This window comes from Micromys minutus (genome assembly GCF_963924665.1).
Source record: "Micromys minutus genome assembly, chromosome: 2".
NCBI lineage: Eukaryota > Metazoa > Chordata > Mammalia > Rodentia > Muridae > Micromys > Micromys minutus.
In genome coordinates, this window is record NC_137971.1 from 56485140 (window position 1) to 56510124 (window position 24985).

Here is a 24985-nt window from a genome sequence, read left to right on the forward strand (position 1 = left end):
GTCAGGTGGCTTCTCTGAGGTATACTTGAAATCCCCACTCCCCACCCCCCACCCCCGACATTCCTGGGGGCCTCAGTCAGGGCCAGGGCACGTCTAAGCTTTTAAGTCTTTCAAGGCTCACCGACACCCCTCTGGTTTTCCTAGCCTGACACTTGCCCTAGTATTCCTACCTAGATCCCTGCTGCCTCCCCACAACTCTCAGGCTCTCTGGGGCCGGTGGGCATCCTGCTTCTCCTGAGCACTGGCTAGCTCCCCAACTTTAGTCCTCCTGAGTCCCAACTGGTCACATGAACAGGGCCAATTCCGGGCAGTCCTAGGCAGCACTCCGCTCATTGTCACTTAACAACTCTGTAACCACAGATACTATAGGCTATTCTGGCTAGGTTCCTTCAAGCCCGCCTGGGGAAGCCTGGCCTTGCCATCTCTCTGCCAACATGGCAGGGCTGGCATGAAGGAACACCAGGGCACTGGGCATAAGCTTCAGTCTATCTGCTCCTCACCAGCATTTTCCTGACATCCTGTCTTCAGGGAGCAAGGGAGCTAGCCACAGAAGGATCACAGCCACCTCCCTTTCACTGGGCAGAGCCAGCTCACACAGCAGACAGAAACCAGGAGACACAGACCCAACAGGTGACACCCACTGCAGAATGGAGCATACCCTCGAGCAAGGTAATCTCAAACAGTGGGTTTTGCAATTTGTTTAATCAGGACCCAAGAAAGGGCACATGCTACACACTCTCCCAGTCCTTCTACCTTTCCCTCCTCCCCTGCATATTTCTTGGTGATTTCTTCATCAAAGAAATAGCCAAGGTCCTCTGCCCTACAGGTCCCCTCCATCAAGACTTACACATCTCAGTCCAATCATTAGCACCAAAGCATGCTTTTCTTGTCCCAGTATTTCCCATAAGCTTGATCAGGAGGCTGTACCAGCTCATTCACTCCTCCAGTAGTGATGGCAATGTGGGTCCTGGTGGAGCCCTTCTACCCTAACAGCTGCTGCCTCACCTATCTAGATTTTGGACAAGTTGGTAGCTGAGACCCTCAAGGCCAAATCTGTGACCTCACCAGGACCCATGATGGTGCAGATCAGCCCTGACAAACTTTAGGCATAAGCAGGAGTTGGCAAGAACTCCCCGCCCCCAAAAAGAAACCAGGACCTCTCAGTGCTTTGGTTCCCATGGTTACTGTCTCAAAGGGAAGTAGGACAGGTGCATGCTGGATGAGTTCTGGGCTACTACCTGTTCATCTCCAAAGGAGATGGAAGGTCTTGTCCCTTAGTCACTAGGGGAACTAGGGAGCTGAACTCCTGCAATGCATTCTCATCTACTCCAGCTTATTGCCAACAAGACACACATTCAAGCCTTCTCCAGTCCTGTGATGGGCCCTGGCATACACTGGCCATTTCCCTACCTCCTGCTCTAGGTACCTGCTGTGGCTGTAGGCTCAGTCATTCCTTAGGAGTTCTGGGTTTCTGGAGTTAAGGGAATTTGGGGCTATGTGGGCTCACAGCTTCTGAGCAAGCCTTGTTTCCTGCCATTTCAGAAAACAGAAAAGCCTAACCATGGAAAATAAATAGACACTGATAACTGTCACTCATATGTGGGTTGATTCAGGATCAGTGTCTTCTAGCTGTTGTCATGATAACTATGCACTAGTCCCCACCCACAATGCACAAACAGCAGCCTCAGAGCAACCAGGGAAATAATGCCACACCATGGCACAGACTCTGGGAGCCATGCATCTGTCCTAAAGAGGTGGCTGTGTAGATGGAAGAGTCCATATTTGCCTCTTGGTACACTTGCTTTGTTTCAATCTATAGGGGCTCTTCTTCTTCTTCTTCTTCTCCTCCTCCTCCTCCTCCTCCTCCTCCTCCTCCTCCTCCTCCTCCTCCTCCTCCTCCTCCTCCTTCTTCTTCTTCTTCTTCTTCTTCTTCTTCTTCTTCCTAGATTTATTTTTCTAGATTTTTAAAAATCATTTTCTCAGTATGATTGTATATCTTTAATCCAAGTACTCAGGGAACAGAGGCAGCTGAATCTTTGTGAGTTCAAGGCCAGCCTGGTCTTACCTACCTAGTTTCAGGCCAGCCAGAAAACAACAAAGGAAGTCCTTGTCTCAAAACACAAACAAGCAAACAAACAAAAACCCATACACACATCAACAACAACAACAAATCTGAAGCTTTTAATTGAGTTTAGCAGGTCTTTTTTCCTTTCTTACAATGTTTTATTTACACCATCCCCAGTCAAGCTTGTAGACAAGGGTATTCTAACATTTCTCCTCTCCTGGGCCTTATAGGAAATATTTGTTTTGCTTCATTTGAGACAATGTCTTGATATGCAGCCAGGGCTGGCCTCAGACTTGTAGAAAGTCTCCTGCCCCAGCCTCCCACACACTAGGATTACAGATGTGTTCCAACACTAAAGACTCACCTTAAAACCTGGGACTGCCCTCTTGCCACAGTTTCACACTGTTCTCTGCTTGTGGCATCTCCCACACAGTTGATTCTCTGGCCCACTGGGAAGTAATCTCAGCAATCTGTGTGACCAATAAGCCCCATCTGGCTATTGTATGCTTTATCCCTCTAAGGATGGGGATGTTTCTCACGAAGTCTATCTGGTTTGAGATGCTGCATTTTTCCTAATATGGGTTTTTAAGGCTCTGTTGCCTTGACTGTCTGCCTGGCCACATGCCAGTAGCATGCTCCTTTAACCACCACATCTTCATGTTTTACCATATGTCAAGACATAATAGCCAAAGGCATGGATGTGCTTCATAAAGGAACAGGCAGAGATGTTATGAAGCAAACCTCTGCCAAGGTCAAGTGCTCTAAGCACATGACTCCTTGGAAATGCCTAGGCACAAATGGACTTTCTCTGGTTCCCCCAGGTTCTCTTCTCTGCCAGGTGGATGGGGTAACCTCTGTGAGGAAAACATAGGAATACGGGCCTCTCTCTCTCTCTCGGGATGCTGCAATCAATATGGAAAAATATGTACTCTGGTCCAAGGTAAGGTGGAGGTCCCCGGGCTGCTGAAGGAGTTCTTCATAAGGGCAAGACCTGAAGAAAGTTGGAGGTGGCTTGGGGCTTTAGGCAGCTGAGGAATTCTGACTGTGGCTTCCTAATTGCAACTTCCATGAGAGGGTACTCTGGAGAGTTACTCTGAGCAGCCTTTCAGTTTGCCCAAGAACTTAGTTTAGAGAGGGCACAGAGAAAGGTGTCCACCTGCAGGAAGCATAGAGGAGAAACCTAAAGGCCTGATCCTTACAATGAGGTGGCCAGGTACAAGGCAGGCACTCAGTATTGGGGAAGAAGTAGCCATGAGAAGTGCTTCCTTGGGGCTACATATAGAGGCCAGGCAGAGGGAGGGTGCCCATGGGAACACAGCACACCTAAAGTTGAGAGTAGAGTATCTCCTTGCTGGAGAACACTGCATTGTAAAGGCCTCTGGGCAGAAGTGAAGGAGCCCAAGGGACTAGTTATTCTCTAGCAATACATCCCAAAGAAAGAAAGAAGATAGAGTGCCTGGCAAAGATTTCAAACTAGTGATTTTGTAAAAGGAAACTTAATAAAGATAAAACAGATTATAGCAAGACAATGTAAGAGAATAAGGAAATTTTTGTTTTGTGATATGAATGAACAATTTAGCAGAGGGTCAGATTGGGGTTGGGGTCTAGGCTGAAAGAACAAGATATATGAAATAAAAAAAATACTATTAAGAGCCTTGATGCAGAACAGATCAGGTAGGAAAACTTCTGAGCCTGAATAGAAGTCTAACAAAAAGGAGAATCAGACTAAAACATAGGCAACGAAAAGCAAAGAAAACCTTCAAGTCCTAGAGGAGCCAGAAAGTGAGTAAACAGACACATTGTGGGTGTGTTGGGATGAGGAGAGAAAGGAAGAGGCATAAATAAAATTGTTGACAGAATGATTACTGAAAAACATCAAAAGTTTTGGATAAAATACAGACATTTAAGCCAATAAAGCTCTAAGGACCCCTAATAGATGCAACCAAGAGCACTACAAAGCTGGAAAGATTGATCAGTGGTTAAAAGCACTGCCTGCTCTTTCAGAAAGTCTGGGTTTGATTTCCAGCACCCTCATAAGAGTGCACAGCCGTTTGTAACATCAGTTCTATGGATCTAGCAATCTCTTCTGGCTTCTGCTGGTATACATGCTGGCAAAACATATCCATACACATAAAGTTAAAAACATTTAAAAAAATACTCTGCAAGGAACATTATCATCAAACTACCAAAAAATTCTAAACATAGTGAGAGAGAAGTGCCAGGTCACATAAATTGGAATCTTCACTAGACTAACTGCAAGAAACCTTTAAGGCCAGGAAAGAATGGGATGATACCGCCATCAGGAATACTATACCTAGCAAAACTATCCTCTAGTAAAGAAAAAAATAAAAACTCTCTAAAAGCAAAGAAAACTAAAAGAATTCATTAGCAGATTAGTCCTATAAGAAAGGCTTCATGTGGTGCCCTGAAGAAACAAATGTTATCTCTAGTTTCTTCCTAGCTCAAGCTGTAAACCAAAATAAATCCTTTCTTCTTTCTTAAATTGCTTCTGTCAGGAATTGTTTCATTGCAATGATAAAAATAACTAACTTGGAGACTGAAAGTTCAGGGATGGGAAACATACCTCAGGCAAATGAAAACAAAAGCAAGCAGTAGGTGGAAAGTCAGCTGTCAGTCAAAGACTAAATAGTTAGAGACAGGGAAGCCTGGCCAAGGGATGGAGTCAACAGGTGAATTTCTGCACCCAACAGTTATAAAACAAAGAGCATTAGCTCTCAAAGGAGAAACTGTTATAAAGCAAAGGGCATAAGATCTCAAAGGAGAAACATCTAACAGAATAACAATTAAGGACAAACAGTATCAATGGACAACCAGTCCAGGAAAAAGTCAGTGGAGAAACGCTGGAGTTGAAATACACTATAGACTAAAAGGATCCCTACTCGTAGCCACAGAACACCTCACCAACACAGGGAGTGGCCTACAGGATAGACTATGTGGGAGACCACATACTCTCTCTCTCTCTCTCTCTCTCTCTCTCTCTCTCTCTCTCTCTCTCTCTCTCTCTCTCACACACACACACACACACACCACATTAGAACTGGTCATTGAATATAACAAAGATATACAGAACAAAACGCAAGCTCCATATCTGACCACTAACTTGCTAAGACTAAAATCAAGATAGAGTCTGCTCCTATTAGACACAAAAGAATGGGTGAGGGTAACTAAAAAGGCAGATATCTCTACAGTGAACATTACAACAATGAGACGTTAAAGAGGATGGAGAAGATGGTCATAGCATGTCTGGGCTCCAAAGGAAAGTGTTCCAGTGTCCCTCACTGCACAAAACAATGTACAGATTCAATGCAGCTACTAGCAGATTGTCAGTGGCATTTTTTCCACAGGACTAAAAATAAGTCCAGAGATTGGTATAGGGCCACAGAAGAACCCAAATGGCCCAGGAAATTGCATCCAAAAGAACAGTGCTAGAGATAGCACAACACACAACTTAGAAACATCCTCAGGCTGGGGATGTGGCTCAGCTGGCAGAATAGCACCCACAAGGTTCTGGGTTCAATCTGAGGCAGAAAGGGGCAGAAAGGCTGAGGTTTAAAACAGATGGGATACTATCTATTGCAGGGTGTTTAGTGCACATCTGTAATCCCAGCACTTGGGAGGTAGTGAAGGGAAAAGCAAGAGTCTAAGGTCATCCTTGGCTGCATAGTCTGAGTCTGAGGTCAGCTTACATTACATTAGACCCTGTTTTAAAAACAAACAATGCTTCATAGCTTGAGCAAGCAAAACATCATGAACCTAACATAAAAACAGACATAATATGGTGCTGAAGAGATGGCTCAGTAGTTTAACCTACCTGTTGTTCTTGAGGACTAGGATTCAGTTCTTAACCCCCCACAGTATGTAACTCATAACTGCCTGTAACTCTAACTCCCAGAGATCTGAAACCCTCTTATTGCCTCTGAGGTAACTGGCATGTTGGCGTGTACATACTCAGGTACACAAGTGCATACACACACACACACACACACACACACACACACACACACACACACACACACACTCCTACTACAGACATATGGAGTGGATGTTTTTTTGGGGGGGTTGTTTTGTTTCATTTAACAAATGGGTCTCCTTTTCAGGACACACTGCCTTTGCCCAATTCTTTCTGGAACCACATCCAGGTATGTTATGCTCAGACCCTATAACCAGACCTGGGGATTTCCCAGGAGGTAGCCACAAAGTGAGCAAGCACCATGTGTGTCTACCTCAGATCTGCCTGTGCTCAGCCAGGGTAGTGGCCCAGACAGAAGTCCTGGCTTTCTTGGAACAGTAATGGGTAGGGACCTCAGGACTATCCCCCAGGCCACTGAAAAGCCCTCTGGCAGCCTCTGCATCTACCCACCACTTTCCCAAGCTCAGGAATGTCACTGGATAAAAATACTACAGGCAGATGTCATCAGTCTGGCCTGTCTGTGGGGCTTAGAGTTTTCCAGGCAGCAGTTGCCACAGCCCAGGCTGTGAGGGTGGGGTAAAGTAAAAGGTGAAGAAAGCCCTTGAAAGAAGCCAGACAGCTTTAGGTGGCCCTGCCTGTATGGCCTCTTAACACTCAGGAGCATCAAGACACATGCTAACTAACACACACACACACACACACACACACACACACACACACACACCCCACAGCTTTACCAGTGGATTTTTCATGTGCAAAAGGCAAGGCAGAGGGACACAGGCAGAGACACTGAGAATATCTGTGCCTGAGAAGTCTCCTGGAGGAAGCAGTTTCTGAACATTTGACAGAGTGTATTACGGCTAGCATTTGTCAGGTCAGACTCTAACTCATTCCCACAGGACAGGCTCCTTCCATCCCAGAAAAACAGGGACCCATTCCTTACTTGGTTCTGATCAGCATGTGGTATATGGGGAAGGAGCTCCTGGCTCCTTGGGCATAGCCAACTGTGTGACCTTAGGCAGGTAATCTACTGTCTCCAAGTTCCAGGGTTCCCAGCTGCACACAGCCAGTAGCCATATTTGACAGGCTTGACAGAGCTACTGTTGCAGTCCCCTCCACCTTTCAAGAGGTCTCTGGGCAGGGGCAGGGAACAAGGCTGGGCCACACAATAGAAGGTAACATATTCACAGAGGCAGCCCTTTTAAGTGCTCTGAAGCCTCATGAAAAGTCAGATCCTGTGATGGCCGCGGTCACCCTGTTGATAGAGCAACCACTGGCTCCTCTCTGTGACCAGCAGAAATCTGGAGCTCTGCATGCTCAGAGAGGTTATAGAAAGGATTCCCACAGGGAAGAGCAAGGAGGATGCATCCTAGAGTGCCTCAGGTAGGGTGAGCAGAGCTTAGCAGGGGTGATCTACTAAGTAGCTCCACTTAGTCTTTGACCCTAAGGCCCTGCAGGGCCACAGCCTACTTCCTTCCCTCCTGTTACTCTATATGCTTACCCACAGGGTCCAAAGGGCCTGTATCTCTCCTCTGCAACTATTCTTTAGGTTGAGCATCTAAGTGACCCCTGTGGCCAGCACTCGGCCCTTCATTCTCCCTGCCAGAGGCAGGTGCTGGAAAACCCACAGAAGAGTTTCTAGAAGCTTCTCTACAACCTTTCATTGGGACTAACCACACATTCCCATACCACCTTAGACTACGTCTGGGCCTGGAATATATGTCTCGGAGTCTGCCCTAGCCTGTCAGCCTCATGAAGAGGGAAATGAATCACAGCAAAGTACATAGGAGCCAACAGCTGGCCTGGAATGTCAGATCTGGGAGGGACCATGGGGCTAATCAGGGTCCATTTCCTAGATAAGGATGCTAAAGAGAGAGAGTGGAAGGAGCAGGGGCCCTTACATTGCCCATGACCAGAACTGTACATCTTATTACTCAGGAGCCACTTGATAGAGGCAGCTGCAGCTCTCCTTACTGCTAGGCAGACCTGCTGTGGATGCCACCCTGCACTATGCTTTGTAAGTAAGCACTGTTTGCAAAGGGGACACCACACCCAGGAAGCGTGAGCTCTGGACAGTACTTTGCCACCAGAGGGCTCTAAGCACTAAATTCCCTGAGAAACAGAGGGCACAGCAGCTGGCTTGACAATGCCCTGTCACTGTTACACCATAGGTCCCTAAAGGCTTCTTCCTTATCTCAGCAGCTTCTAGTACTACCTTGGCCTAGCACAGGTCCCATCCCCTCATGACCCATAGTAGGGAGGTACTTCTTCAGGTCAATTGCATGGGATTGTCTCCTCCTACCTAGCTGAGAGCCCTGCCACAAAGGATGTTTATGGCCACCCACCTAAGGGCAAACCAAGATGAAGTGCTCCGCATAGAGGCAATGGTGTACACAGAAATGCCAAGCTGGATTTGAGGACAGGTTAAAGGGTTATGTATATCTGGAAAGTCAAGATGCCAAGAGAGTTAGCAGATGACTCCAAGGGACCAGATTCCAGAGGAGATTGCATGTGGAGAAGCCTCAAAATGTATTCAGGGCTAAAGAATAGGTAGAGGTGTTTACAGTAACCAAGAGGAAAGACTTGGTTATCTACACAGCCCTGCAACTACCTCACTGCTCTGTCCCCATCCTCCTGACAGCTGTCTTCCTAGGTGTGCTAAATAATTGTCCAGTGGCCACTCCATGAGAGTCATAGCCAATACAGTGCAGCCCCTGTAACTGAAAAGGTCAGCCCATTTGACTACCAGGAACAGATGCAAGCTCCACTCATGATCAACTCTCTGAGGTACTAGCAAAAGCCACCAGAGAGTTCCCCGGGACTGTTAGAGGATGGAGACAGGATATTTAAGTTTAGGTTCAACAGTGAGAGAGGTGGGTAGTGTCTCTTAACCCTCTGTTGGTCACAACCAGAGTCTCCAAGCATCTTGGCAATCAGAGTAGATACTTTGGAACATCTGTTCCTGACCCTGGCCAAGGCCCAGCAGTAAGGCTAGGAAGGAGGCTGCTCTCTATGGGGACACATAGAGCCACAAGATAGGATTAGGGTGATGGGGGTGGGAACCCAAGCAGCAGAGGGCAGTACCTGGGGACCATGTTCTGACCCTTTCAGCCAGAGAAGGTCAGCACAGACACAGGAAAAGCTGCTTTACTTGGGCCAAGGCAGGGGTCCCCCAAGGAGGGGCCAGGATGTCCGGGTCTGTTTCCCCATACACATGTGGTAAAGCATACCCCAGAGACTGCAAGACACTGGCTCTCACCCCTACGCCCCCTCCACCCCCACGAATTCATGCCCTGCTTTTCAAGAGCAGGCTTGTTCTTTGGGCCACAGAACCGTCCCTGTGTGTTTGAGAGCCCATCTCACCAAGTGCTGAGCTGACAGTTTGCCGGACCACATCTGCTGCTTAGAGCAACATCAGGGACAACCAGCATGACCATGCATTTTATAAAGATGTTAGGCTCCCAACTGCTGGCCATGTCTCTTCTCAGAAAACTGCCTGACCCAGAGGGTCCTGCCCACCTCCTGGAGGTGATAGAAATGAGGCCCCTGCCCCTAGAGTCTGAGCAAACCACATGCTGTGCCCAGCAGGGTCCTCCCAGCTTACTTACCCCTCCCTCTTTGTAACTAAACTCCATGGGCAGCCAGGGATATGGTTGGGCAAGATTCACCAACCACCACTCAGGAGCAAGCCTCTCTCTCCCTCTCCTTGACAAAGAAGACCTTAGACCACCAATCTAGAAGCTATCAGGGCCCAGTGGCTCCTGGCTCCTGGCTCGGCTGGGCAAAGGCAAGCTCTGCTGAGCAAACTTCCCGAGGGCTGAACAATCCAATTCAGGAAGAAAGCACAGTGTAAGCACAGACTTCCTCTGGGGCGGACAAGCCCTCTTCCTCCACCAGGGCCAGGCTACCACAGTCAGGAACTTAAGACGCTCATTCTAATGACCTGCATCCCCAGGAGGATTCCATGCAAGTGTCTGAAGGCTGCTCACCTTGATGAATGAGGCTCCTGGACATAAAGGTAACACAATGGGGGCTTCTCCAGCACCCCACCCCTTTTATCTCAGGGATCTTAGGATCCAGCAGGCAAGTGCTGGAAAACAGCAAACCGTGTTTGCTACACATCCCTAAAGTGGTTAAGGCGTTGGGGTCTTTTCACACTATTCCCCATGCCCTGAGAAAAGCCCACTGCTGCTGCAGACACACTAAGTGCTTCCATCTTTGAAAGACCAGCAGTGAAACCTCAGGGGTCCTGGCACTTTGGCAGGTAAGGCCAGGGAGGGAGTGGGCTGCCGTAAGGACTTACCAAGTGCGCCAGTGGGGACAGGGCGTCCAGAGACTTGCCCTGGATACCCTGGGGGATCACTGTCTCCATTTGCAAAGCAAAAGGCCATCAGAACTCACTTTCGTGAACCTGGGTCTTGGTGTGCCTCAGAGCCATAAACAGAACCCTGGACACCCCGTGGAGGCCCTCCCCTGCCCAGGTGGCAAGACTGGTCACAAGGAGGTCATCTAGTGGAACACCCAAAACAATTAGCTGTGGGGTCGGTAGAGTAGAATCCGGGCCTGGCAGGGCACCAAGAAACTAGGAAGCCAGGAAGTGCTGTGTCGGGGTGGCCAGGGGGAGGCAGCAGGGAGGGCAGCCAGACCATTCCTGGAGATGACTTTCCATGACCCTGCCCTTGAAAAATGGAGTGCCCTGCCCCTCTCCGGCAGCCTGTGAGAATAAGAGCCACCTGGTAGCAATGAGGGCCAGGTGCAGCTCTGCTCCTTCCCCTGTTCCCTAAAGCAGGTGCTGTTCATGGACTCTAGACAATGTCGGCTGGGCTCAGGGCATCCAGCCCACTTTCATCGGCTTCGGCTATTGAAGCTGTGGGCACTCCCTGTGGACATCTTGGGCAACACCAGTGCACCTGCCAATCTATCCTGCAAACGTCCCTGCTGTTCTGAGTGCCCAAGATAGAGAGAGACACTCGCCATGGCCTGGATGGGCTTGTACACCAGTTACTCCTGGGGGCTCCTAAGTCTCTCTCAAACGGCTTAAGGGAGCTCCTAGGTTGCTGCACTCCATATTCCAAGTGTCCCCCTCCACATGCCTCACTAAGCCACAGCAGAGTCTGAAGGGACTGACTCCCAGTCTGGTTTCTGCTTTCTGTGATTAGCCCTTCTATGCCTCCCTGAGGGTCACAGTGGCACCAGCCCTAGGAGTCCTGCGTGCGTGCAGGGAGGTTACTCACACGGTGAAGTGGTACACGAAACACTTCCAACCCGTGGGGCGCTCGAGGAAGTTGTAGACTCGGCCCTGGATGTGGGTGCGCGCCAGCAGCGGACGGCGCGCACTGTAGATGGAGACGCGTGGGTCAAGGCTCACCCGCGGACGTGGGCCGAGGTCTGCAGGGGCCGGGGCGGGCGACACAGGGGGCGACATGGGGGGCGCAAGCCCTGGAGCTCCGGTTGGCGCGATGGGCGCATAGACCGTGCCTCCTGCCGGGCCACCTTCGGCCAGCTCCAGTGAAAAGGGACATTTCTTGGCCAGTCCCGCGCTGCCCCGCCGGGCGCCTAATAGGCGGCCCCAACCCGCGCGCTTCCTCTCAGCATTGGGCGGGGACGAGGCCGAGTCCATGGCTAGATAGGACCCCGGACACCACCGCTCCCCAGAACTGAGGTAAAGACAGCGCAGGGCGCAGAGCGCAGGGCGCAGTGCGGGTGACCACTGCTGCCAGCCCAGCCACGGGGGGCCGCTGTCCGCTCCGCCTGGGGGCGGGGGCGGGGCTGGTCCCCCGGGATGGCAGGTCCCGCCCCCAGGACGCCCCGCCCCCGGGCGCCACCGCGCGCCTACCTGCGGCTTGGCCCAGCCAGCGGGTTACCTGCTAAGCCAAGGCTTGCCAGGCTGATCCGCGTTCCGGTCGGTGAGCACCTGCTGGGCGCAGGTGCTTTTCCCGCACCCAGTGGACCGCCAGCCTGCTTGGCTCTAGGGTCCTCCAACCTGGGACCAGCAGATACCACCACCACGAATTGGGTAGACCACAAGCACCCATTTTCTCGCCATTCGAATTCGCACTAGAGAGGAACCGGCGAGTGGGAGGGCGGGGGGGTGGGGGGGGGCAGAAAGAAGGGCATCCCGGGCTACGTATAGACACTTTCCGGCACAGGATGAGGAAGTGTTGGTTCAGAGGACACTGAGCACCCTCGGGTGACCAGAAGCTTCTGCTGGCCGGCAGAGAATGCAAAAATCCCCTCCAGTAGTTAATCGCTGCCCACTAAGGTTGTGCGATGGAGGAAATGGGGACGACCATGAGAGGCACTCAGAGTAGGCTAAAAGGGCAAGTGCTAGATTGTGGGTTTTACTGGTAGACACCACCCCGCAGGGCTGCCTGAGGGTTTTGGGGTTTTTTTTTGTTTGGTTTTTTTGTTGTTGTTGTTTTTGTTTTTGTTTTGTTTTTGTTTACTCTCTTTACTTCCCCAGAGTCGCACAGAAGGAGCGTCTTATCCTGTGGTGGTATGAGAATGAATAAGAAGGTTTATGCAGCTGGCTTTTGCAAGGCTGGCCTTTGTGTGGGGTGGAAGGGCACCTGCCTCCCAGGACAATCCCCAAATCCCATGCTCCTGTGATCCGCCACACCCACCTCTCACACCATGCACAAGAATAACTTTTAGATACTGTCCTTGTCAGCTTCAGTTGTCAACTTGACACAACCTAGGGTCATCTGAGAAAGGAATCAGTTGAAGGACGGCCTAGATTAGGTTAGCCTGTGGGTGTGTCTGAGGAAGATTGTCTTGATTGTCTTAATTGACGCAGGAAGACACAGCCCACTGTTTCCTGGGCAGGTGGTCCTAAGCTATATAAGAAAGCAGCGAGCTGAGCATGTGCCTGAGAAGAAGCAAGCGAGCAGCGTTTCTCTGGGGTTCCTGCTGAACTTCCTTGGTTGTGAATGAGTTCTTTGATAGTAGTTGGTGCAATGTGGAATATTGAGCAGGCCTGCCTCCGGGTTCCTGGTTGAGGTCCTTCTCTGGCCTCCCTTTGAAGATGGGCTGTAACCGTAAGCTGACATAAACCCTTTCCTCACCCAGGTTGTTCTCGGTTCTGGTATTTATCGAAGCAATAGAGGGAAAGGAGAGAGGTGGATCAAAGGCTTTGGTATAAAAGTTAAGCTGTGCAGAAAGAACAAGGGGTGAGGGGTCATTGGTGTGGCCAGAGGTAGAGTGTGTGCCTAGTGTATGTAAGGACCTGGGTCTGATGAGCAAGTGGGGGAAGAGCACCTGCCACAAGAAACTGTCACTAGGGAAAACATTTCCAACTGTGCAGTGAAATCTGGAAGCAGCAGATAAAGCAGAAAGACACCGCAGAGGAAGTAAGAGTTAGGGGACACACTGGAATTGTCTCTACAGTTTTCATCGCCATGGGCAAAGGATTAATATCATTTGTACATAAGGAACATCTAAAGCCAGAGAAGACTGTGGCAGAAGTGCTGAGGAAGAGTGGGCTGCGAACAGGACCAGAACACGGGGACAGAGGCATGTGGCCTTGATGCCTTGGGGGGAAAATGCTCAGCCTCACTCATAACAAGAAAATGCAAATTAAAAGTACACTCTGATACCAGTGGCCCACTATCTGATTGGCAAAACTCCAGATGTTTGCTGGCATAATCCTTGGGAGAGGCCAGGGTGGCAGGTGCTTTCCTAATCACCGGTGGGAAGGGCATCTTGGCAGCCTTAGCAAGAGTTTATTCTCCTTTTGGCCTGGAAATCCCACCACTAATAACCGACCCAAAGACAAATGAGAAAAACAGAAAATAAAGGTGGGCATGGTGGAGCACTCCTGTAATCTGAGCACTTGGGAGGTAGGTGCAGGCAAGAGTATCAGGAGTTCAAGGTCATCCATCCTCCGGGACAGACTAAGTTCAATGCCAGTCTGGGCTATGTAAGGAAGGGGAGAGATGGAAAGTGGTGGTGGTGGGGATATGAGTAAGCACATAAACCTGTGTACTGCAGCATGGCTTATATTACCAAAAGACAAGCAGCCCAGGTGATGGCTCAGTGGTTAAGAGAACGTGCCTCTCAAGCATGAAGACTAGTGTTCACAATCCCATATACATGCCAGGTGTGATCCTGTGCGTGCTTGTGCATGCATGGGTCAGGGAACAAAGACCCTGGGACTTCTGGCTCTAGCCTAACTGAAAAATTCAAACTCTAGGCTGAACAAGAGACCCTGCCAAGACAAAGACTGACTGATACAGCAGGATACCAGGTTCCTTCTGCTGTCCTCTGCACATGCTCACAAGTGCATGCATCTACACACATGTAAATGCATCACACACACACACACACAAAGACAAACACAGTATGTTTCAGTTGGTTGATTTATACTCTTAACAGAGTCATACAATAAAGGTGCATGACAGTCATTATTATAACTAATATCCAAAGGACAAAAATAATTGAACCATAAGAAATAATATTGGCAGGTTCCCACTCCAGATGCCCCCAGCTTAAAATTCTCAGTGTTCAAGTTTCACATAAAGTGGTCTGTGCTTAGAAACTACATGTGTCCTCCAGTGTGGCTCAAACCATTTCTAGATTCCTCACAATACCGAGCACAATGGGAATGCTAGGCGGAGTATTTCTACATTATATTGTTGGGGAAAGAATAAGAGCTGCGCTAGTCCAATCCAGAAGTAATTTGTTTTTCAAATATCTTCCATCTGCTGTGGGTTGCAGAACCTGGAGATTTGCAGCACCGGCTGTCTGAACAAATCAAACATATATGTTTACATATCAAATAAGCAATCCTTTTGAGTCTCTTAGGAACCAAGATATAAAAGATACAGATGTAAAATCAAAGAAGTAAAAACAAATCTCTAAATGTGAGTTTGAAATATTACCATAATCTCCTCTGTTATTTTCTCTCAAGATTACAGCTATAGCCACTAAACACATTGGAGGGATCTGGCTGAGGACGGCTTGACTGCTCAGAATTGCTTGCTGAACAGGCATGAGGACCTGAGTTCAATCCAAAAACCCACATAAAAACGCAGGACATACACCAGGCATGGTAGCCCATGTCTTTAATCCCAGCACTTGGGAGACAGAGGCAGTCAGATCTCTGTGAGTGCAAGACCAGCCTTGTCTACACAGCTAGTTTCATGACAGTTGACTATGTAGAGAGACCTTGTCTCAAAAATCAAGATGGACTGCCCCTGAGGAACAACACCAAAAATTTGTCTCTGGTTTTCACACACATGCATACACAGACACATGCTCTTGTGCACATACTCAACCACACACAGATGTCTACCTATGCTTGCATAAACTCCCTTCACACACACACACTTGGAAGAGTCTGAACAAGAGCAGAATTCAAGCAGCACAGACAGAAAGACTCAAATCTGTAATTCTTGAATCCAAAAAGCTGAGGCAAAAGGATTTCTATGAGTTCAGTGTCTACAGAGTGAGCCCCTATTTCCTAAAACAAACAAATATATGGGTTAAGGCATGCCTAATATCCTAAGACCCAGATTTTTCATAATGAGACTTGGAAAGTCCTCATTGCCCTTGGACGATTGCTTGGCTCTTTGTTCTGAAAATGAGAGAGGGGGTAGGGTACGATGTGGCCTGCCTTGCCTTCTCTGTACCAATTTCAGGGTGTGAGGAGGCCATGCCTACCAGAGGTACACACAGAAGAATGTGTGGATAGAAGTCTGACGCAGGAGAAAGGCTTTGAAATGATCAACAGGAAGAGGATGAGAGTCAGGTGCAGATTAAACCAGATTGCCTCTAAATTAGGAATTGCTGGAACTATAGTGAATGCACTGATTATACTGAGCCATTTATTTTCACATGTTTCCATGTTTTTGTTTTTTTTTTTTTTTTTTTTTTTTTAAATTGTACTCATAGCTGCCAAAGTCTGTCCTGGGGGAAGATGGAGAAGAAGAATGCTTTCTTGAGACCTTCAAGATGGCTCAACTGGTGAAGTCGCTTGCCACAAAAGTCTGACAGTCTGAGTTGTATTCTCTGGGATTCACATGGAAAGAGAGAATAGATACTGCTAAACTGTCCTCTGACCTCCACACACATGCCATGGCCCGTGCATTTACACACAACCAATAAAGGATTTGTTTGTTTGGTTGATTGGTTGGTTTTTCGTTGTGTTGTTTGGTTTCTTTAAAACTCTTGGGGATGCCTTCCATATCCTGGACAAGGAATCTGTTCTGGAGGACACTGAGGCACAGAGGAGGTTGGGCAAGGGCTGCTATAAGGTCCTTGCCCTCTTCAAAAAGCTGGACAGAGAATATGGGGGGAGGGCAGAGCAGGGTGGGAACCCAAGAGGAGGAACTCCAGGTGTACTGTTGAGCACAGAGCTAAGATGGGCTGGGCTCAGGGTGGGGCTAAAGCTGAAGCCAAGGAAATAAAATCTGGCAGCCCTGAAGCAGGAAACACAAAAAATCCTGCATATGGATGGGTATGAGTGTGAGACCAAGCCCATGGCTACTGTGGAAGTGGGTGAGGATCCTTAAGGGCCCAACATCCAAGAAGAGAAAAGCCTCTTGTGGCAGAGACTGAGTAGATTTCTTAGGCTATGGAAGTCTGTAACTCTGAGTATGGGACTCTGGGGTACCACCTGTTCTCTGCAGGCCCCTATTTTATCAAGGAAGCACCTCCTACTTCTACAGTCATTGAGTGTATGCACAAATCCCATCAGGCTACATCCTGGAAGAGCACCCCCTCCATACCTGTCTCTAAGCCTTTGAATGTTCTGGAAGTCTGGTGCCTACCCTTCTACATGCTGACTTTCTAAGGACTCTTTACCAATCGATTTGCACCCAGTTATTCATTGTTTATCTGGTGAAGTCAGAGGGCAACAATGGGAGGTGCCTTTGAGGCTATCTATCATGAGGCGAAAACTAGGACTGATGTCTTCTATGAGGACCAGAGTCTACCAGCCAAGAGGTTGTTGGGGGCAGTCTGACTTCCAAGGGCTTCCCAGATGTCATCTTTCTCCTGATTGATTTCCCACTGGTTTATTCATTCATCCCCAAAATCTTGTATGCACTGCCATGGAACCATTAGGTAGAGTTGAGCAAAAATAGTGAGCAGACTGGAGGTGCCCATGATCCTAGACAATGTTAACAGTCAACTTGCACAATCTAGAATTATCTGAGATACAAAGCTTTAATTGACAAATTGCCTAGACCAGATTGGCCTATCAGCATGTCTGTAGGGAATTGTCTTGATTGTCAATTGATTTGAAAAGAACTAGCTCAGTATGGTGGTACCATTCCCTGAGCAGTTGGTCCCAGGCTATATAAGAAATATAACATGAGCCTGAGTGAGCTAGCAAGTTCTGTTTCGCCATGGTTTCTGCTTCAAATACCTACTTAAGTTTCTACCCTGAATTCCCTCAATGATGGGCCTAGAAGGTGAAATAAACCTTTTCTTCCCTTAAGTTGTTTCTGGTTGGCGTTGGATCACAAAAACATAAACCAGAACACCTGAGAGCTCAAGACACTTCAATTAATCCTGGAGTGGAAACTTCTAGTTTCTTTGGAAAGTTATGTCAAATGTTTTGCTGAGGCACACAGGTGAAAGGATGTTTTGATATAGCAAACACGGGAAAGGACCTTTGATGAAGGAATATAAAATTGAGCCCATAGTCAGTGGGAGATGAGCATTGAGCACTGGTTTGGTTTGCTCGGCCTCGCTATTCTTCACTAATGACTCACATGTATTGGTTTGCCTTACACTGCATTGCTGAACTCAACCTTTGATAAAGCCGCCATTGAGAGAAACTTCCCCAAGAACCGCTCCTGGAGTTCTTGCAGCAGTCTGCTGCTTCCATTGCCTTTCCTCAGGCTGCTTGGTGAGCCTTGCAGTTCCTTCAGGATTGAACCAGCTGCTGGTTCGTGCCTGGTGTCTGCCTGCCTAGAGGACTGGTCTGCAGCTGCTGAGTCGTATTTGGTATTTGCTACAGGGCTGAACTGCTGCCAAAGAAGATCAAGCTTGCCCCCCAAAAAAGATTGCTGAATGGGTCTATGTCCCCCGTATCCTAATAACTTTTCTCTTCCACTACCTCTGCTGGGTAGTAGACTAGAGAAGAGGTTGAACTCTTGTTAAAAGTAGGCTGCAGGGATTGGAGATTTATCTCAGTGGTAGAGTGCTTGCCTAGCAAGCAAGGCTCTGGGTTCAGTCCTCAGATCTGGAAAAATAAGGACAAAATAACAAAAGTAGGTTGCAAAAAATGTATGCCTACATAACCTGGGGGAGAATTTGCTGTTCAAAGCTCTCTTCATGCATTAGACACTCGATACTAAGCAGATGAATGGTGGAGGTGTGAGGGGGAGGGTATGAGGAATGGAGCTTCCCACTGTGAACCACTGATAACTCTCTCCAGGTCCTCCTGACTGGTGACCATCCGTCTATCCCTGTGGATGGAACAGATGGCAGTGAGGCTGTACTTTCCTGCATCTCCAGGCAGATACTGGAGCACCCTCTCCTCATCTGGGCACATGAAGATCCATCATCTCAATCAGCTTGCTCTCGGGCCTGGGAAAGGGGAACGTAGGGCCTTCTCTAGGCAAACACTGGGGTGGAGTTATTCTCTCCCATGAGGGGATCCCAGGGTCACAGTAGAACAAAGGCGAGATTGGGCTTGTCCAGAGTCCTTCGGCCCTGATGTCTTGTTCTTTCTCCCACACACACTGTATCTGAAATCATCTCACTGGGTGCACCAAGAACCTACTCTGCTCTACTTTGTGGGCGAAGGCTGGACAGTCATTTGTGAAGAAAGTTGCCCTCTGAGGCAGTCCTTATGCTAGGCATGCAGTCATTCCACCACCCCTTACCATGGGCCACACCCACCCACACTCTTTCAAGATGCCAAGCTGGGAACCAGCTGAGAATATTGAGGGTTGTGTGCAAGTGTGTGTAGTGTGCATGTATGTGGGACACATTCAAACAGCCTTTTGTGAGCTCCCTTTTGTGACTGCTCCAAGGACAGGCTATTAAGAGCACACTGCGAAGGGTGTGTTCAAAGGGGAGACCAGCAGCCCAATGAGGCAGCAGGAACCACCCCACAGGGCTACAGCTATACCCAATTTAACAAGGTTGCATGAGGGTCACTTGGTGACCAGGCTCTCGCTGCAAACGGCACCCTGTCATTCCTTTACCAGCACCAAGTCAGTGCTGGTGAGGTTCCAGAACTTACTGTAGTGCTTACTCTGAAATTGAGACCTGTAGTAAAGCTGCTTAGGGTCTTGATCAGGTCTTCAGAAACTCATACATACCTCTGAGGCCCCATCTAAGCATGAAAAGCACTTCTAGACATTGAGGGCCACTGGTGCTTGCCTTATGCTGAGAGACTGCATTCTAGCAAATACTGAAGGATTCCCTTTCAGGGAGCTACCACCACCTGCCACAAAACCCACTTCTCTCCTACTAAGTGTGTGTCCTGGGAGCCTCAAAGATCTCAGACCTCCATCAGAGCTTGTGGTAAGAGCCTGTTCAAGAGCACAGCCAACTACACTCAGGATCTCTTAGCTGATAGCATCTCCAACACCTCTAGCCCAACGGCACTTCATCCTGGACATTCCTTAAGCCACGAAGCTTCCACTTGGTGGATAGAAATATCTTGGGTATTTCTTAGCCAAATTCAGTGCTGTGGTGGGCAGTTCCAGCCAGAACTTTTGTGCTCATCCATGATATTAATTGAGTAGCAGCGCAGGAGGGATCAAATGGCAACCCTCCACACACACACATACACCACAAGACTGAAGCCCAGATCAGGGGCAGGGCAACTGAGGGGCAGAAGAGGAGGCAGGGATGACTCAGTTGCCAGTTCAGGAGATACAGACAGATCTCATCTGTGAGACACAGAGATGCATGGAGGAAGCACATGAGAACCATGACACTCATGTGCTCTGAACAGCCCCAGCCCTTATGCGACCCAGAACCTGTGAAGCAGCTGCCAACATTCCCATGTGTGGGCATCGTGTGACAGGGACCTCCATGAGTCCAGGCACAGAGAGGCTCCTAAATGTGAGTGAGTGACTGGAGAGAAATGAATGGCAGGCTACCAGTCCTGTACCTGCTCTGCACACACAGAAGCATATAAGTACCTCTATAGACAGCATGTATTTGGGATACAGACGCATGCACAAAAGCTCAGTGCAGGACATGGGGTCAGGAAACCAACCATCAATTTCCATTAGAGTCTTGGCAGGAGCTTTGAGTTGGTCCTTCATCCCCTCCAGGCTTGGTCTACAACTGTGGGATAGTGCCAGGACCAGGGTCAGACTAATAGACAGAACTCAGGGCTAAGGCCTACCGAACTCTGTCCTTGCCCTCCCAGACCATTGTCACCAACTTGGAGGCCACAGACAAGAGTCCAGTATGCTGGGCAAAAACCCTGAGCTAAGAAGGTACTAAAGTCATGAGGGCAACATAGGTAGCCTTGGAAATGCTGTGAGAAGGAGAGGTCTTCAATTCCCTGAGTGCCAAAGCCAGAGATGCAGAATTTCTGGGCCTTTGGAGTATATCTCTCCACAAAAGGCAGACAGAACTGAGACTAAGGGCAGAATGAGGCAGGGCCCTTGGGCTAGGGTCTGGTCTTAGGAGGTAGTTTCTCTCCCAAAAGTATGCTGGGGGCTTTTGGGCACAAAATTCTGCAGGCTGGGGAGATTAGAGGGCCTGCTAGACTTTGGCCTCTTCTGCTCCAGCCCAGACCTAGGTGTCAACCTTAGAGATAGATAGCTCAGGCTACGTAAGGACACTGGCCCTCAAAGAACACTAGGCTTCACCAATACTAGACTTGGATTTTGAGCAAGTGGGCCAAGGCAGTTAGCAAGGCTGTACAGTCAGTGGTGGGAAGGAAAATAGCTACCTTAGGGACACAAACTGGGGTGAGAGCAGCCCTTGCTGGAGACTTACCCTTTGGGACACAGCCTTGCCCAAGAGGAAGTATCTTTCTGGCACTAGTCAGAGCAACCATAAGAGAGACAGAGGCAGCTACCAGCCAAGCCACAGTGATCAATGTAAGGAAGCAGCCATTGAGGGCAATGTAGGTGTCCATCCAATGGTACTTGATTCTACATCCCCTCATCCCAGTGCTCATAGTGGGAGCATTTGGGCAATTGAGCCTTGCCCAATGTCTATCTGCCTGGCACCTGGAATGGTTTGGAAGCTGCTTCCCACTAAATGGCTGTCTCCACAGACTCCACTTGGGCCTCCCTATGGCTCGTGCATATGCACATGCTGCCCAAGCTCACAACTGCCTTTGAGCACATGTTCTGTATACTGTCATATCCTGTACTTGCCCAGTATCTAGCAGTCCTATGGAGGAAGCAGCTGTTGATGGGCAAATGAGGAAGCAAAGATCATTTCAGATGACAAAGCAACACTGAGCAATGCTTCTGGGGTTCCTGGGAAGAAAGCTACAAGGGATGTGCCCTGTGCTGGTGTGGTCCTGGGTGAAGGGGTCCTTGGAGGACATGGGAGCCTGTGGTGATGAGCTTGTAGGAGATGCTTCAAGGAGTGGTACCCAAGGCAGCAGAAGAAAAAGTGTCAGGGCCTTTCTGGGTTTGATTACTAGGATCACAGGGGGCCACAGAAGGTTGTAGGTAAGGACAGCCATAATGTGGCACTGGCCTGGGAATGGTTAGGGAATATCTGGTGCAGCCCTTCAAATGTACGAAAGATGGAGGTCCAAGGACAGAATCAGATGAAGGAAGGTTGTAGAAATACTCCTATTCTCCATTTGTCATCAGACATAGGCCCTGGATTGCTTGGTGTACATAAACTTAGGCTAGATTTCCAGAATCCAATGGACTTTGGCCTTGTTATATGCTGAGGTCTGGCCTTTCCACCTAGGCCCCCGATATGTTCTCTCTTCCAGAACTGGGCCCTATAGCTCTCAAGCCCTTAGAGTTTATGGTTCCTGCTCTTTGGGGCCCAAGTGACTGGAGCTGGTTCTGAGCCTCTGGCCCCAGCACAGCCTGTAATTCCAGAAGGACCTCAAATGGACCTGGCTTATGTCAAGGTAATATGACAGATATGTAGGGAACATTCTAGCTCAAATGGTCATGTAACTGTGGCCCTCTTGTTCAGGGCAAAGCCAAAAGACCCCTGCCCTTGATTAGCCTGAAGTAGCTTCCTCCCCATCCCACCTAGGTCCGGTCTTTACCTATGATACTGGCGCCCTCTGGTGGCTATTGTTGGGTCCTTGGCTGCTGCCCAACCCTTAGACCTTACCCCTGAGGTTCATGGCAAGAAAAGATCCTGTGTTTTCTGGGGAGAAGGGCTCACAGAAACAGTGAGGAGGGTCCTTCCACCCCAAATGCCCACAACCACCTAGAAACTGAGCTCGAGGATCTTGGTCAACAGGCGGAGAAACTGGGACTTAATGCTGAAGAATGGATCAACAGGAAAGCAGTCAGTGTCGCAGCCATGAAAAGCATGGTCTATTCTATGAGCGTCAGTCCTGAGCCTCAGTTTAGAGGCAGTCCTCATGCAGTCCCCAAAGCATTGGCTGCCTGACTGGTAAGTACACCGTATTCAGCTCACCCACACCATAGGATTCCCCAGGAGGGTGGCACACCACAGATCAGGGCAGACATCTCCAGACCTCCTAGGACCTCAGAAAACAGTTCACCTGTTTGCCTATCCTCCTTGGAACAACTTGCCGGCCATCCTTTCATGGATCATGTGGCCTTGAGGCAGTCCTTGTTTCCTTAACTAGAGAACCCAAGGCTTGGTGAGAAATGAAGCAGAATTCTCATCTGCCCTCTGACCTCATGTTAGAAGTGCAGACACCCAGGCTATATTCATTGACCACACTGGGTAAAGCCCATGGAGGATAGGGCAGGACTCATGCTTCTTCTAACCCCTCTTAACAGTGGGTACAGCTTCCTGGCCAGCCTAGATGTGCTCTCAGACCAGTGACACCAATCTGGCTCTTGGTGGCTGGGTGGTGCCCTAGGGCCACTCACACCCAGCTTTCTAAGATATCATTGGCTGCCAGGTGCCCAGGTGTGGTATGTGGGGGGAGCAAGAGAGGAACACAGCCTGAAGTAGGTGAGTGGTTCCAACATTCAGCACCGGCAGCTACATGCCAGGAATCTGGGAGGAACAGGCAGGTAAGCTCACTCCAGGGTCAGCTTGTATAGGGAGTGGGGTCAGGAAATTGCCCAGTCCTCTGCTGACCAGGTAGGAAGAGCAAGTAGGAGCCATCTTCTAGACATATTCCTACCTCATGATTTTCTTTCATCAACTCTATCAGGGATGGCATCAGGGGGACAGGTCTACAATAAACAAGGAAAGGGGCCACCCATTGTTTGAGAGAGTCTGGGTGGAGGACAATCCAAACTCTGAGACTTGGAGATTACATTTTCCACAGCACCTTGGAAAATCAGCCTGAGTGCAGGGGCTGGGAGAGGGGTTGTTGTTAAGGGTGCGGACCCAGTTTTTCACAGATGTATCTATGTTCTGCTCTGTCATGAATGCCAGTTCTCAGTACTGGGGGATGAGGGGTGCCATGTTAATTCATGCCTGCTGCATGCAGAAACCTTCTTATCATTGTGCTTTTACCCACATATCACTGTGGCACAGAGAGCTTAGGAACAAATAAGTTCAGGACCCCGGGGTCTGGGTGCCAGATATGACATGCTCTGGGCTCTTCCCATGTTAGGGACTGAGAAGTACATTTAGTTCCAGCTGTTTCTATGACTGTCTCAGCTAGTAAGAGCCTCCAAGGTCTCCTCTGCCTTGGGATTAAAGATCTGGTTTTTTTCTTTCAGAGTTCTGGCATAGGATAATGATCAGGGTCATGTAGCTCAATCCCTCTCCCCAAACCACCAACAAAGGGGGGCATTTTAGACCCAGACACCTGCACATGCAAATCCTATTTGCATACCTTCCCTCTTTGTGGCAACATTTGCCTGGTACTTGGCACCTGCCCAAATGCCCCGTCCCCCACCTCAGCCTATGTGGGGAGAGGAAGGCCTGGCAGTTCCTGGGTGTTTCATTCACCTTCCATGGCATCCAGGAGTCTGGACCATCTATCCAGTCTATACTGAAGCAAGGCAAGGTGACCTTGTCTGCAGGGTCTAATTTATTGTCCACGAGTGGGGGTATACTGTTGAACCCCATCTTGAAAGTTACTCTCTAGGGCCTAGACCTTGGATAAGAAATCTCCAGAGATTCAGGAGCCCCAGAGGACTCCTCTCCCAAGCTAAAATGAGGATGTCTATGCCTTTCCCACTAGGAACTAAGTAGGAAGAAGAGTAGGTGGCCCCATCCCCAGTCCAAAGACTGAGAACAAACAGCATGGCTCCCATACTCCAAACCAGAGTACACATACAGCTTGAGTTACCTCTCTTATTGCAGAGCACATGTCCAGATGTGACCAGAAACTCTTATTTCCAAGAGTGAGATTTACTGTTAGCAGCATGTTTTTCACATGGGCCCTAAGACAGTAGCTTTGTCTGGAAACAGGGTCTTTGTAGATGAGATGATGGGAAGGTGGGGAGCCCTGTCCCGGTGATGGGTTCTTTTTCTAAGATTTACTTATTTTATTTATATGAGTACACTGTAGCTATCTGCAGACACACCAGAAGAGGGCATCAGATCCCATTACAGATGGTTGTGAGCTACCATGTGGTTGCTGGCGATTGAACTCAGAACCTCTGGAAGAGCAGCCAGTGCTCTTAACCACTGAGCCATCTCTTCAGCCCCAGTGATGGGCTCTTATAGGAAGAGAAAAGCACAGACATGCACAGGCACAAGTCCCTGACCACAGTGGCCATAAAGAAAGGATGCCTGGAGTCCCTGGAAGTTGAAAGACATCCTCAGAGCCCTGGGCAAGACCACATAGCCTCTCCATGGGGGGGGGGTGTCCCTAACACTTCAGGAGTGCACCTCCCAGCTTGTGGTCCTTGTTTCAGCACACAGGGACATGCCTGTGACCCTAGCCAGATTCCTACAGGAAAACCATCAGCTGTTTA

The 24985-nt window shown here is 49.0% G+C and overlaps 1 protein-coding gene across 3 annotated transcripts in view; it reads right to left on the bottom strand.

Moving 5' to 3' along the window:
• Window positions 1-11616, bottom strand: part of KCNQ1 (potassium voltage-gated channel subfamily Q member 1) — a gene marked incomplete at both ends in the record, with an annotated part of 303863 nt that extends 292247 nt beyond the window's left edge. For all 3 annotated transcript variants that reach the window (XM_080913601.1, XM_080913600.1, XM_080913599.1), the window contains one exon: window positions 11231-11616. In XM_080913601.1, the coding sequence (XP_080769727.1) occupies window positions 11231-11616 (386 nt within the window). The remainder of the gene's footprint in view (window positions 1-11230) is intronic.
• Window positions 11617-24985: the final 13369 nt, after the last annotated feature.